The sequence below is a fragment of the Schistocerca nitens genome, chromosome 7, assembly GCF_023898315.1.
Source record: "Schistocerca nitens isolate TAMUIC-IGC-003100 chromosome 7, iqSchNite1.1, whole genome shotgun sequence".
Taxonomy (NCBI): domain Eukaryota; kingdom Metazoa; phylum Arthropoda; class Insecta; order Orthoptera; family Acrididae; genus Schistocerca; species Schistocerca nitens.
Window position 1 is genome coordinate 634,488,123 of NC_064620.1, and position 14,435 is coordinate 634,502,557.

Sequence of the window (14,435 nt, forward strand, 5' to 3'; positions counted from 1 at the left end):
CCCATGGAAGGTGACAGCCTCGCTGGGAAGCACTGCTTTGCCTACCAGTGGTTACTTGACGTTATCACACCTTTAGGTCGACTACGCTGCTGTGATTGCGGAACCACTCCTGCCCACCTGTGACGTCAGCACCGACACACGACATTTCCCACTTTTCGTGCCTTTCGGATAACCGCCACCCCCCGTGCTTCCCGAGTCCTGTGAGATGCGCCATCTTTTTCTGGTTTGTGAGTTTGTGATCATGCAGATCAGAGAACATTTTGTCGACGGTAACTGGCTGTTTCTCTTTAAATCCGTTTTCGTGTGGGGCCGTTCGCTAGTACGAATCGGCTGTTGCACTGAACAAGTAAGCACTGGCAAGAATGAGTCGACTCGCGAAAGGGGCTCAGCACTGGAATCAGAGAATGTGCACGCTGCTGGGGGCCCTATTCCTTATCGTTCATACAGACTGGGGCGGTAGGTTCGCCTCCGTACTGACGTCATTTTCGGTTCTTCATTCGGAGGTGCTATTCTGTAAGCTTCTGAGACCTGTTACCGACCGGTCCTGACGCCGATTCTTCGACAACTGCACTGACAGGTGGTTACGTTTCAATATGGCCACTCGTTCGGTTCGGTGTGGTTTTAGTTTAGGATTTAGTGGTTGTGTTTTACTGAAGACTCACCAGAACGCATCCAAATGTAAACTCCCTTTTCCTTTGTTAGAAATGTGGTTTGTATTGTTGTTTCTGTGAATGATTATAACTTAGAAAAACAGTTTCGGTCAATATCCTCACAAAATACCTGTTATCTTTACGTAATTAAGCGTTTAAAAAATCATTGACTTTCAAAAGGTCAGCTCTGCTTACGTATACCATATGAGTGTTAGCTGAAATTACTGGAGACTTAGCTTGCGTTTTTCCGCAAATGGTTTACTTAACTATCGAAACAGGTTGAAAACTTTTAAGTGACAATGGAAAGGAATTTCTTGAAGCCTGACATAGGAAACCTTCCTAAGTTTCATGCATTACGGCTTTCGCCCTCATCATTCGGCAACGAAGTCAGCCTGCGTCTCTCTCGATTGGCATTATGTGGAATAAAGTGCTGAGTGGATGCGAGTTGTTGTACCCAAATGGGCGCCGGCACGGTAGCTCCAGCGTGTTAGATTACAGAGTTAGCTCCCCTCTGTAATAAAAAAAAGAAAAGAGCGAAAGAATGAACGATAAAGTTGAACAGGTGTCATGGGACGTCCGCCCCGGAAAAACGCAACGAAAATTAACGAAAAAGATGAGATCAGGAAAAAAGTGGGAAAGGTGACTAACTGCGGTGCCAAAAGATAGTAGGTTCGCATACTGCTGGGCAGGGAAACATTTTTGTCCTCTTCGTGCTCGTAACACGTTCTGAGACATCGTTAATCGTCAAACTTAAGTATTTTTCTGAAATATTTGTTGTTATTTACACGTAAGACCGCGCTTTGTCAGTAATGAGTACCTTCGATTTCGTGACTTCCATATGTTTAAGAAATGAAAGATAAAATTGCCGCGCTTGAAACAACTGACAATGACATTTATATTTTTTCTTGTCACAAATAATTCACCATTTTTTTGTGAATACGTAGCGATTTCCGAGTGTGTGGACAGACAGGAATCTAAGAGGACAACTTAAATTACTGCGAGTGAAACTAGCAGCAATCCTCTTGCTCGTCACAAGTATTTACCTGCTATCTAATAATTAGCAATAGTAGGCATAAATGAAAGATCTCCGCCATAATATTATAGACTATACCACCATATATAAAACATTTTGATTCACCAGATGGATGTTATAAATTACGACGAACTTGGATATCTGCACTCGCCACACCCTCCCGAAAAGGCATTTTTTAAAGAACCAGATCGTCCATGTATCATACAGGGAAGTAGGCTAGTTCATCATTTGGATCTCTAGGAGCGATTTACAGCGACAGTCTATGCATCTTCTAACTCTTTGGCACTCTCTTAAACAATTTTTCGGGTTCGCGGAGGTACGGTCCGGTTATGCAACTAATTGAAGGCAGTTTGTTTATTGCTATACCCATTTCAGTTTTTTAAATTTACGAAACATCTTCACAAGTAAAAGAAGCGAAACGCGTATGGCAATAAACAAACTGCCTTCAGATACTTGCATAAACGATACGTACCTCCACGAATTTTGAAGCAACTAAGGAACGACGGAAAACAGAAAAAGGACGAATTTTTCGGATGTTTTTATATATGTATTTGTACAATGTGGTACTACACTCCATTCCTAGCTCATATTTCGAAATGTTAAGTCCAAAACAAGACGTAGATGTGAATGAGAATAACACAATCAAATATGCTATCGTTATTATAAATGCACGGAAGCACGTCGTCGGCGAAATTTGGACAGTAGTACGTACTCCAAACACAATTTTCGGTACTGCGAAGAATAGCGTGCTGGTGTCGGCTGCTAGCCGCTTCGGGTTCGTGCCACTGAGGGCGCTGCACTGCGCACTTGCGGATCTGCGACAGATTGCTTTCCGTCGGTCGGTGCGAGGAGAACAGACGACAGCGTTTCGGTTGGCTAGAACCGTTCGGCATCAATTCCGAAATCCTTACAGAATAACGTCGGAGTTCTCCTTCGAAAACGAGACCGTTCGATGCGCTCGCTTAGCGAACAGATCGGCAGAGCTGCCAAAAGATACAGAATAGGGCCCGCGACCCGGCCCGGTGTCGGTGAGAGAGAGAGAGAGAGAGAGAGAGAGAGAGAGACAGTGGGATTCGAGGAGGGGGAGAGGAGACGGCGGCGGCGTACCTGCAGGACGGTGGCGCCGGCGGGCAGGTGTTGCGGCACGGCGGCGAAGTAGTGGGCGGGGTAGAAGGCGGGGCTGTTGTCGTTCTCGTCGAGCACGGTGAGGACGACGGTGGCGCTGGCGGAGAGCGCGGGCGCCGCGACGCCGCGGTCGCGCGCCACCACGCGCACCTCGTAGCGCGCGCGCTGCTCGCGGTCGAGCGCGCGCCGCGTCATCAGCTGGCCGGTGAGCGCGTCCAGCGAGAAGGCGCCCGGGTAGTCGGCGGGCCGCGGCAGCTCGTACGCCACCGAGCCGTTGGTGCCCTGGTCGGCGTCCTCGGCCGTCAGCATGGCCACCAGCGTGCCCGCGGGCGCGCTCTCCGGCAGGCTCACCTGCGGCCAGAGGGCGCGCTCACCTTACCTCCCCTCCCGCACTCGTATGCCGACGCGTAGCGGGCTATGTGCGCCGTTGCGTCCGGGGCTACGGATACGGTAGCACGAGCAATACTGACACAGATATCACAGAGAAATACATTTTCAAGTCCACGCCACTGGATCGTTGAGACAAAATTACATCTACGATAAAAAGAAGGGAAATGTCGAGCTGTTGCCACCCTTTTGTACATTTTACTGCACAAAATACACTGAAGCGCCAAAGAAACTGGTAAAGGCGTGCATATACAAGCACAAAGATATCCAAACGGGCAGAATACGGCACTGCGGTCGGCAACGCCCGTGTAGGACACCGAGAGTCTGGCGCAGTTGTTACATCGGTTACTGTTGCTACAATGGCGGGTTATCAGTATTTAAGTGCGTTTGAATCTGGTATTATAGTCGGCGTGGGGATTTTCTCGTACGACCATTTCACGAGTGTACCGTGAATGCGAGTAATCCGGTAAAACGTCAAATTTCCGACATCGCTACATCCGGAAGAGTATCCTGCAAGAAGAGAACCGGCGACGGTTGAAGCGAATCGCTCGAGGTGACACAAGTGCAGCCCTTTCGCAAATTGCTGCAGATTTCATTGCTGGGCCATCAACAAGCGTCAGCGTGCGAACCATTCGACGAAACATCATCGATATGGGCTTTTGGCGCCGGAGGCCCACTCGTGTATCGTTGATGTCTGTACGACACGCCTGGTCCTGTCAACACTGACGTTGGACTCTTGATGACTTGGGACATGTTGCCTGGTCGGACGAGTCTCGTTTCTAATTGCATCGAACCGATGGGCGTGTACGGGTACGGAGACAACCTCACGAATCCGTGGACCTTGCATGTCATCAGGGGACTGTTCAAGCTGGTGGAGGCTCTGTAACGGTGTGGAGCGTGTGCAGTTGGAGTGATATAAGACCGCTGATACGTCTAGATACGACTGTGATAGCTGACACGTACACAAGCATCCTGTCTGATAACCTGCATCCATTCATATACTTTGTTCATTCCGACGGACTTGGGAAATTCCAGGAGGACAATGCGACATCCCACACGTTCAGAATTGATACAGAGTAGCTCCAGGAGCCGTCTTCTGAGTTAGTTCCGCTGGCCACCAGAGCCCCCAGACAAGAACATTATTGAGCGTATCTGGGATGCCTTGCAACGTGCTGTTCAGAAGACATCTCCACCCTCTCGTACTCTTACGGATTTATAAACAGCCCTGCAGGATTCACGGTGTCAGTCCGCTCCAACATTACTTCAGACATCAGTCGAGTCCGTGCCACATCGGGCTGCGGCACTTCTGCGTGCTTACGGGGGCCCCTCATGTGTACCGGTTTCTTTGGCTCTTCAGTGTGAAGCCTTTTGTCCCCAGACCTCTATCCTGTACCAAATTAACTTTTTGCAGCATTCCTAGTCCCTAAGCAGAAAGAGGCTATGCGGTCGAAGAAATTATTTACTGGAAATGAACTGAAAGAAATTCAGTACTAAAGAAAGACTGCTATAATTCGAATAACAATGGGGGAAATTGTAAGTCTGTATAGCTGGTGGCTTAGAAAAGAAGGCAAAAGCAATACGGAGCAGTCCTGCGTCACCACTAACACGAAATTTCGACGACGTTTTCGTGCCGATGTGTGCTGATGCAAACGGCTGCTGCAGGATGCAGGACGTGGACGAACTCGATTCCCCGAACTGTCTGCTGCCAAAACACTAGTTTTAAATTTGAATCCCATCTAAAAATCAGTTTCTTCCATCCGTCTTAAATCTAGCTTGGAAAGAAATAAGGAACTGTCTTACATTAAGAAAACTTGAAACAAAATGTATTAGTGCGCCGCTTAGGGTAGGAAGCCAGTGTAGTCCTTCCGTGATGTCGCCGTGGTCGCAGGGCAATCAAAACAGAGATGGCGAAGGGGCGGCGGGTGTCACAGACCTGTACCTGGACAGATTCAGACTGCGCTGCTCAACGGGCACCATTACTAGTAAAAGTGTAATGGCATCTGCGTGCGCGTGTGTTGCAAAACAATTCGTTGTCAAGTCCAGAGACAACTTACCGGGTAGGAGCCAGGCAGAGTACTGCGGAGTGGACTTGAAATATTTCAGTGACTCTGCAGCGTGCTTTGTCCACTGTGTGAAAGTGCGCGTTTCCTGGCCTGAAACTGCTGCTCGACACTCTCTGCTTTACACATTTTTTTTATGTTGCGATTCACAAACGCAGCGTAAATGTATGACTCGAAGCAATGTGCCATTAAGGAAATAGCGAAACGCTCTTTAATTATCAACTCCCTGTTGTGCGTTATTTCCTTTGGGTTTTCTTTGTAAAAGTGAAGCACATTTGCTGGAGATACGTAATTCTCGAAAGTGATTCGCCAGACTAAGTTGCAAGTGGAAAATCGTTATCTTCATTTCATAATAACTCTTCAGTCGCTTGGGTTTTATTAATCTGATTTTGAGACGTGTATGTAGCCACAGAATATAAATAAGAGAATATTGTTTAGGTCATACCGAACACATATGGCTGAGTGACAACTTGTGGCGTAGTGATGTAAATGTTTGACTTAAGTCGTGCAAGTAAGTGGGTGATTGGGCGTTTCAGTGATTGTTGTTGACTTAGGTCAACCCTTGACTAGATTACGTAGGCCCATAACAACACGACAGTTATACTTTGTATGTCTTACTGTGTACTGTTCTTCGGTAATTAATTATTACAGAAACTACAAGTATTTTACATATGTGACTAACTGTTTTGACTGACAACACCCTGTTTACCCCTATTTGGAGCACTGTTATGTACTTGATCGTTCTTTTACTAATGCAGACCTATTAGAATTAGATTATTTTAGACCTGGGCCACGGCCATAAATCAGGCACCGACACTGAACTGGTACATTTTAGTGGCATATTAGCTTAAATTTTTGTTGGAATGAGTAGATTCATGAATTGACTCATGTGTATTTATTGTACACCAGTGACTACCTTTTAATATATTAACTGTGTTCCATGCTATTCTTTCACTTCCTACTCACTTGTGTTTCGTATCGTTATGAATGATGTTGTTTAAGTAACCTGTTTCACTTTGTTACTTTATAGTGATGACGATACAGTGTTATCCAAACGTAACTCCTTTCCACCTTTCACACTTTATAAACAATGGAATCATACCTTACATATGTCTGATTGCGAATGCATATTTTCCTTCCCGTTAGTTAAATTGTGCACACAAAGAAGGGTTTAGAGTATTATTATTCGCTTTTAACACAATTTTAGTACTGTTTCATGCCTATATTATTATCTCTAAGAGCAACGGTTTGCCACCTAGACTTATATATACACCCCGATTTTATTCAAATGTCTGGTATTGATCTGTAATGGAAATAACCGTGTATATATAACCTCATTTGTACTTGTTTGTACCATGTAATGTCATTGTAAATTGCATCTTAATGAAAATGAACGAAATGTAAGTAGTTTTAATGAAATCATCCTTAATATAATATTTGTAATATATTTATTTTGTACAATAGCTCAGGGACTACTGATGTCTCACATTGTTTGGTTTATGTACGGTGTGTTGTATAGGGCCTGAAGATGTCGTTGACGCAACGTCGAAACTAGTAGCCAAGTAAATATGAAATCTTAAGTACAGCTGGAGGAGTTCCATTTTTAATCAAAATTATACCAGCTGATGTTCCACCGTGATCCAATTTAAATATGGATGAACGAAGACATATGTCTGAGGTCGAGATATTACGTGCTCATATTACACTCTACTTTTGAGGTAGAGTGGCACGTGCTTTGGAACAAGGCCTCGAGACACGTCGGGGAGAAGTGGCCGCCTGCCCGCTCCTCCGCTCCTCCGCTCCTCCGCTCCTGCTGCCTCGCCTGCAACGTCCCGCAAGGAAGTGGGATCCGGTTGCGACTCCGCGGTGCATAACTCGGTGGCCGGGCGCCAGGGGGCTGCGGATGACAAACAACAGCGAGTGACAAACAACCCGAGTGCGCCAAAGTTCAAAAGCTGTGCTGTCAAAACGAGGTAACTATGTACTGTCACGATTACGGCCAAAATTTTCGCGCGGAGGCGACTGCAGGGGCCGATATCGTGCAAATGTGCTTTTTTATCTTTAAAATATCAGGTCCCGATGGTGGTGTTTCCTTCCAGTGGGGCGTCGTTATCGTTGTCGTCGTCGCTCCCGCGCGACCGAGTATAAGGCTGTAGAGAACGTGGAGCTGAACACTGCTATTACACAGAGAAGAGTGAAGGCATCGCTTCTCGTGCCGTTATTGACGGACCGCGTGTGGTTTTAGGTTGTAGGCTCGATTCTGTTTTAAGTGTGGCCGGTGTTACTCCGCCTCGTAACCGTAATGGTCGGTTAAGCGTTGCGGTTGCGAGACGGGGAGGCACAAGTGAGTACGGTGACTTTGAGAGTTTTGCTCGTAGGCATGCCATCTGTCACCGTACATGTACAGCGATAATCTGGACGTACGGTAAGACATCGAGGAAGGGTAAAATCGTTCTAAGGGCAATACTGACAGCGACGGTGTACTCTAAAAATACGAGGAAATCGCGACGTCTCAGTGGCTTTTTTTAAAGTGACAGTGAACCGCGGGAGTGTGGTCAGTGTGGACAGAGGGGGAGAGAGCGGTGCGCTGTACTCGCCTCGATGCGCTCCTGCGAGAATCGCGGCCGCTCGTCGTTCTCGTCGAGGATGGCCACCTTGAGCTGGGTGTAGGCCCACTTGGGGTTGGGCCCGCCGTCGCGCGCCGACACGCGCAGCTCGGCCGTGTCCTGCGCCTCGCGGTCGAGCGGCGCGCGCGTCGTCACCAGGCCCGAGTCCTCGTCGATGGCGAACCAGCCGCGCTCGTTGCCCGACACGAGCGCGTAGTAGATGCGCGCGTTCACGCCCGAGTCCTCGTCGGCGGCGGCGATGCTGGCCACGTAGCTGCCCGCGGGCGCCAGCTCGCTCAGCACGGCCGAGTACTCGCTCTTGGCGAACACCGGCTCGTGGTCGTTGACATCGTTCACGTGCACGATGAGGAAGGCGGTGGCGGTGCGCGGCGGCGAGCCGCGGTCGGCCGCCACCACCGTCAGGTTGTACTTGTTCACCTGCTCGCGGTCCAGCACGCCGTGCACGCGCACGATGTCGAAGCTGGGCGTGCAGTCGAGCCGGAAGTGGCCCAGCTCGTTGCCGGCGCGGATCTCCACCGTCGTCTCGCCGTTGGGGCCCTCGTCCTGGTCCACGACCGACACGGCGGCCACCACCGAGCCGTTGGCCGCGTTCTCGTCGACGGTCGCGAAGCCCGACGTGGACGGGAAGTAGCGGAACTTGATGACCGGGTCGTGGTCGTTGGCGTCGAGCAGGTTGACGGTGACGTAGGTGCGGCCGTCCTGGCGCGGGCTGCCGTGGTCGCGGGCCAACACCGTGAACACGCAGCTCTTGGGGCAGCCGCCGAGCCCGCCGGGGCGCGCGCTGGCGCACGACTGCTGCGGGCAGTCGAGCCGCTCTGCCGTCGTGATGTCGCCCGTCTCCGCGTCCACCGCGAACTGCCGCTCGCCGTCCGACAGGTAGTAGGCGATGCGCGCGTTGTCGCCCACGTCGCTGTCCGTCGCCGTCACCTGCACGAGCACGCACGCACACACGTACACACGGCTTAAGTCGCGCCGCAAGATCCAGGTGCACAAGTATGAAACCGGAATCTGCTCGCAATAATTACACGCCTATTGTTTGAAACTGATAAACAATATTTTACTCGAAACAATCTCCATTGCTATTTATACATTTCTCCCACCTCTCTGGCACGCTACGAATGCTACGCCTAAAAGCAGTTCTTCTTTTGAAGCGAACCAGTCAGCGAGCCATTTTGCTGTGTGCGATGGAGCGTTATCGTGCCTTTTTCGATATTCCGGTCGTTTTTCACGTAACGCTCGATTTAAGTCGATCATTTGCTGTCGGTAGCGATCAGTGTTAACAGTTTCACCACGTTTTGGCAGCTCATATTAGATTATGCCTTTCTTATGCCACCAAACACACAGCATTGTCTTCTTTCCCTACCGATTTGGATGTCGACGGTTTGCCTGGAATCACCCACGATTTGCGACGCTTAGGATTCTCAAAGTGTGCCCATTTCTCATCACCTGTCGCTATTCCATGGAGAAACTTCTATTTGTATCTGGCGAGCAGCATTTCACAAGTCGTCTTTCCGTTTGCTTGCTGTCTTTAATTCAGTTCGTACGGAACCCATTTCTCACTTTTTACACCTTTGCCACAGCTTTCGACCGAAGAGGAACGGCTTTCTGAGTCAGATTCAATTGTTCTGCGAGTTCCAATTGAGGCTGAGCATCATATTCATCTAATAAGGCCTGCAATTATTTGTCTTCGAACGTTTTCGGTCGTTTGTCGCGCTCGTCGTTTCTCACGTCAAAATCCACTCGAAACTCTGTGTTTTCCCAAGAGCATGTTCGCCGAAAGCTTCGACAGCCATTCCATGCGATTCTGCAGCAGTTTTCTTCGATTGATAATAGAAAACCAGTGCTGTTCGCAAATCGTAGTTCGTAGACACAAACCTCGACATGTTTACGGCTTTGAAACAGATACCGATGAACGGAACTTGGGTTACTGTGTGCTGACATTCGTCGTCAGCCGTCACAGGAAGCAGATGGCGCTGCAGACGCCGTCTCACGGACCCTACACTGACGGCCAGCACCACCTACAGGGAAATTCCGGTTTCATACTTGTATACCTGGTAACAACTGATGTTAAACAAGCAGATGGCTTATCATATTTACTGTTTAACACTCGCAATACCGAGGGAGGGGGTACTCTATGCCCACTCTAAAAAATTAGGTAACACAAAATTTGTTAATCGTTGGTGAATTGTATTAACAGTGTAATTTTTAAAGAGGCACCGATGTATAACTAAGGTCCAGGGCCTGAAAATATCTCTTAGCACACTGTTAATAATACGAACACACTTTCATTAACACATACCTGCAAGGAGAGGTACCTTAAGACCAGCACAGAAAAATTGTAAAAAAAATACAAATTTCGTTAAAAATTGTTTACTTTTACTCACAACATCCTTTTTACATGTATACTCATGTGTAAGTGGGCTCCTGAGACTAAAAATAATTAATATGATGTTCAGTGTGAAAATTCACATCTAGTACTACGACTTAACTTTTTGGATTAAATTTAACTGAAAAATTTGAAACACTTTTGGAATCTGGAAGAAGACTTCATTAAGAATAATAAATATTTTTTTCAAAATTTAAAAATATGCACTCCCTGGCTACATTAAATATTTTCAAGAGGCGGGCATAAAGTATTCCAACCCCCCCCCTCCCCCCCTTTGGTATTGCGATGGTTAACCATGATTTTTTAAGAAAAAAACGGAGGTTAGAATCAGGAATACTTAGATAAAAAAAATCACAAAACTTAAATTCTTGGAAGGAGATCAAATGGAATTAATGTACAGTTAGTCCCTGGCGTCTATAAACGATTTTCCAATAACTTTAGAAAATATGAGAAACGTAGTTACAAAAATAAACCTTCTGGAAAGAACAGCCAGTAGAAATACTTTCGTAGCTTCTAGCTAAAAGACAAAATCCATGACAAATATAAAACATCCACCAAAATACATAGAAACACAAATAGGTAAACTACAGCGAATTAGTAAATATAAATATCTTGCACAAACCACAAGTTGCAGCATTAGAAAATTGCAGCGAAATGCAGGAAGATCCGCAGCGGATAGGCACTTGGTGCAGGGAGTGCCAACTGACCCTTAACATAGACAACTGTAATATATTTCGAATACATAGAAAGAAGAATCCTTTATTGTATGATTATATGATAGCGGAACAAACACTGCTAGCAGTTACTTCTGTAAAATAGCTTGGAGTATGCGTGCGGAACGATTTGAAGTGGAATGATCATATAAAATTAATTGTTGGTAAGGCGGGTGCCAGGTTCAGATTGATTGGGAGAGTGCTTAGAAAATGTAGTCCATCAACAAAGGAGGTCGCTTACAAAACACTCGTTCGACCTATACTTGAGTATTGCTCATCAGTGTGGGATCCGTACCAGATCGGGTTGACGGAGGAGGTAGAGCTCTGAGCACTATGGGACTTCACGTCTGAGGTCATCAGTCCCCTAGGACTTAGAACTACTTAAACCTAACTAACCTAAGGACATCACACACATCCATGCCCGAGGCAGGATCCGAACCTGCAACCGTAGCGGTCGCGCTGTTCCAGACTGTAGCGCCTAGAACCGATCGGTCACCCCGGCCGGCGAGGTAATGACAGTGAGATGTAAAGTGCCTTCCACCACACACCGTTGGGTGGCTTGCGGAGTATAAATGTATATGTAAATGTAGATGTAGATGTAGAATGGACGAGAAAACTGTGCAGTACACGTATATTAGTAAAAATGAAACTCCAGAGATGCAAAAGTAAAACACTATCAGGCACCACAACGGTAAGACCAGAGTAGTTGTTATATCCATGGAACGTTGAACTATAAGCAGCAAAAAATACAGATACTTCAAAGATGGACTTCTAGAAAAATAACGACTGCGATAAGAAACAGAGATGGTTGAAAAATGAGAAATAATGATGATATGTACCAAAATATACAGAAAAAGCGAAGATTAATGTTCCGCAAATGAAAGAAACAAAAAACTTAATTATCAATGAATAGATTATTTAGTTAATGAATACTTAAGTTAACTTAATATAAAGTTAGTTTTATATTAATAACATCATACTATGATGTTATTAATATAAAACTGGGGCGTAAGGTACAGTGAAGCGACTCTAACAGCCTCTCCTGTACAAATGTCAACCTCACCTACCCGAGTTGCAGCTAAGGATTGCTGCACGGTACACCCTGTTATTGCTAACGAGGCTCTGACGACCGAATGTTTCCCGGGATAAGGAAACCCCCCCTATCAAGTGCCAACGGTCTCAAAGAGAGCGGATGAGCGGATAGAGGCAGGGCACTCTCTTGTCCTTGGAGTGAGAAATTGCTCCTAAAGGCGGAAGAACTTCACAGTCAACGGCATAGGATGGAGAAGGCAACGGGAAACCACTCCATTAAAGATCACTCAAGATATCCCAAGAATCAGTAGCGCACCATGCCAGAATCTTCTGTTAAACATAAATCCGGAGTAATAGTCCCCCAATCGGATCTCCGGGTGGGGACAATGGAAGGTCAGGCAAAGTTGAAGAATACACTAAAAATAGCAACATGGAATGTAAGAACACTCCTCCAATGCGGGAAATTAGAGAACCTCAAACTAGAGATGGACAGAATGGGAACAGACATAATAGGAATATCTGAGATGCGATGGCCTGAACCAGGAGACTTCAGATCAGGAAATTATCGTATCATTCATACAGGTACTAACCAAGGAACAACTGGAATCGGTGGAGTTGGAATAATTCTAAAAGGAAAACTCGGGAATCTAGTCACAGGATATGTGCAATTTAACTCTAGGATAATACTAGTCAAAATTGGAACCAAACCAAAGAACACGGTAATAGTACAAGTCTATATGCCGACATCGGCAGAAGAAGACGATGTAATAGAAACAGTGTATGAAGACATCAACAAAGTTATAAATTATGTTAAAGGTGAAGAGAACTTAATTATAATGGGAGATTGGAATGCTAGTGTTGGAGAAGAGAAAGTTGACGGAATTGTAGGGAAATATGGTCTAGGAGATAGGAACGAAAGAGGAAGCCGGCTAATTGAATTTTGTGCCAAAAACAAGTTGGTCATAGCGAACTCCCTTTTCAACCACCATAAAAGAAGAAGGTACACGTGGAAAGCCCCAGGAGATACTAGAAGACACCAAATCGACTATATATTAGTAAAATCGCGTTTTAAAAACCAAATCAAGGATTGCAGAAGCTACCCGTCTGCGGATATCAATAGTGATCACAACCTTGTAATGATGAAATGCTTACTCAAACTCAAGCGATTAGAGAGAAAAACGAACAAAGTATGGAACAGAGATAACCTAAAGTCTGAAGAACTAGTGATCCCTTATGCACGGAAAACTGATGAGATGGCATCAAACATTATTCCCGGGAGTACTAACGAGGAGTGGAAACAAATCAAAGAAGGCATACATAAAGCAGCAGAAGAATTTATTGGGAAAGCCAAACCTGTAAACAGGAAAGAGTGGATAACACCTGAAATAATTTGTCTAATGGAAGAAAGAAGACTATACAAAAATGCCTCTGACGAGCAAAGCGAAAACAAATATAGAAAGCTTAGAAACCAAATAAACAGAGAATCTAGGAAAGCAAAAGAAAATTACCTCAACAGCATTTGTAAAGAGGTGGAGGAAAACATGGTTAAAGGAAAAACTGACTTGGCCTACAGAACAATAAAACAAAACTTTGCTAAACGGAAAGTAAAATCTTCAGGAACTATAAAGAACAAAGAGGGCAAGGTACTATTTGGATATGACACGCTGAAGAGATGGCAAGAATACATTGAAGAGCTATATCAAGGAGACCCTCTAACAGATAATATGATAGAATTAAGCGAAGAAGTAGAGAAAGAAGAACTAGGGGACACAATTCTGAAAGATGAATTTGAAAAAGCACTAAAAGAACTACCAGATAAGAAAGCGGCAGGTGTTGATGATATACCTTCTGAACTAATTAAGAAATCAGGAGACAAAATGAAAGCTACATTACTGCAACTCATACAGAAAATATACAAAACAGGTGAAGTTCCTGAAGACTATCAGAAATGCATCATATTCCCCATACCTAAGAAAGCATCTACTATGGACTGTGAAAACCATCGAACACTCAGTCTTCTTTCACACGCATCAAAAATTCTAATAAGAATAATTTTGAAAAGAGTTGAAAACCAATTGAATAGCACTCTAAGTGAAGACCAATTCGGTTTTAGAAGCGGTGTAGGGACGAGGGAAGCAATCTTATCTTTAAGACTAATAATTGAGAAACAAATTTCCAAAAACAAACAAGTATTTATAGCCTTCGTAGACCTCGAAAAGGCATTTGACAATGTTGTATGGCCAGAAATGTTTAGAATTCTGAAGAAGGCTGGTCTGAAATATAATGATAGAAGGATAATCTTTAAAATATACCAAAATGAAACAGCCTTAGTTAAGAAGGAAAACAAAGAAGAAACAGCAAGAATAAGGAAAGGAGTGAGACAGGGATGCCCACTATCTCCAGTAATTTTCAACGCATATAT

General features: G+C 45.5%; 1 protein-coding gene across 1 annotated transcript in view; it reads right to left on the reverse strand.

Annotated features, from left to right (window-relative positions):
- The window catches only part of LOC126195804 (cadherin-related tumor suppressor-like), a 206,818-nt gene that overhangs the window by 60,869 nt on the left and 131,514 nt on the right, over positions 1-14,435 (reverse strand). The window contains exons 5-6 of the mRNA XM_049934439.1: positions 7,853-8,809; positions 2,791-3,159 (exon numbers count right to left, since the gene is read on the reverse strand). Of these exons, the coding sequence (XP_049790396.1) occupies positions 2,791-3,159; positions 7,853-8,809 (1,326 nt within the window). The remainder of the gene's footprint in view (positions 1-2,790; positions 3,160-7,852; positions 8,810-14,435) is intronic.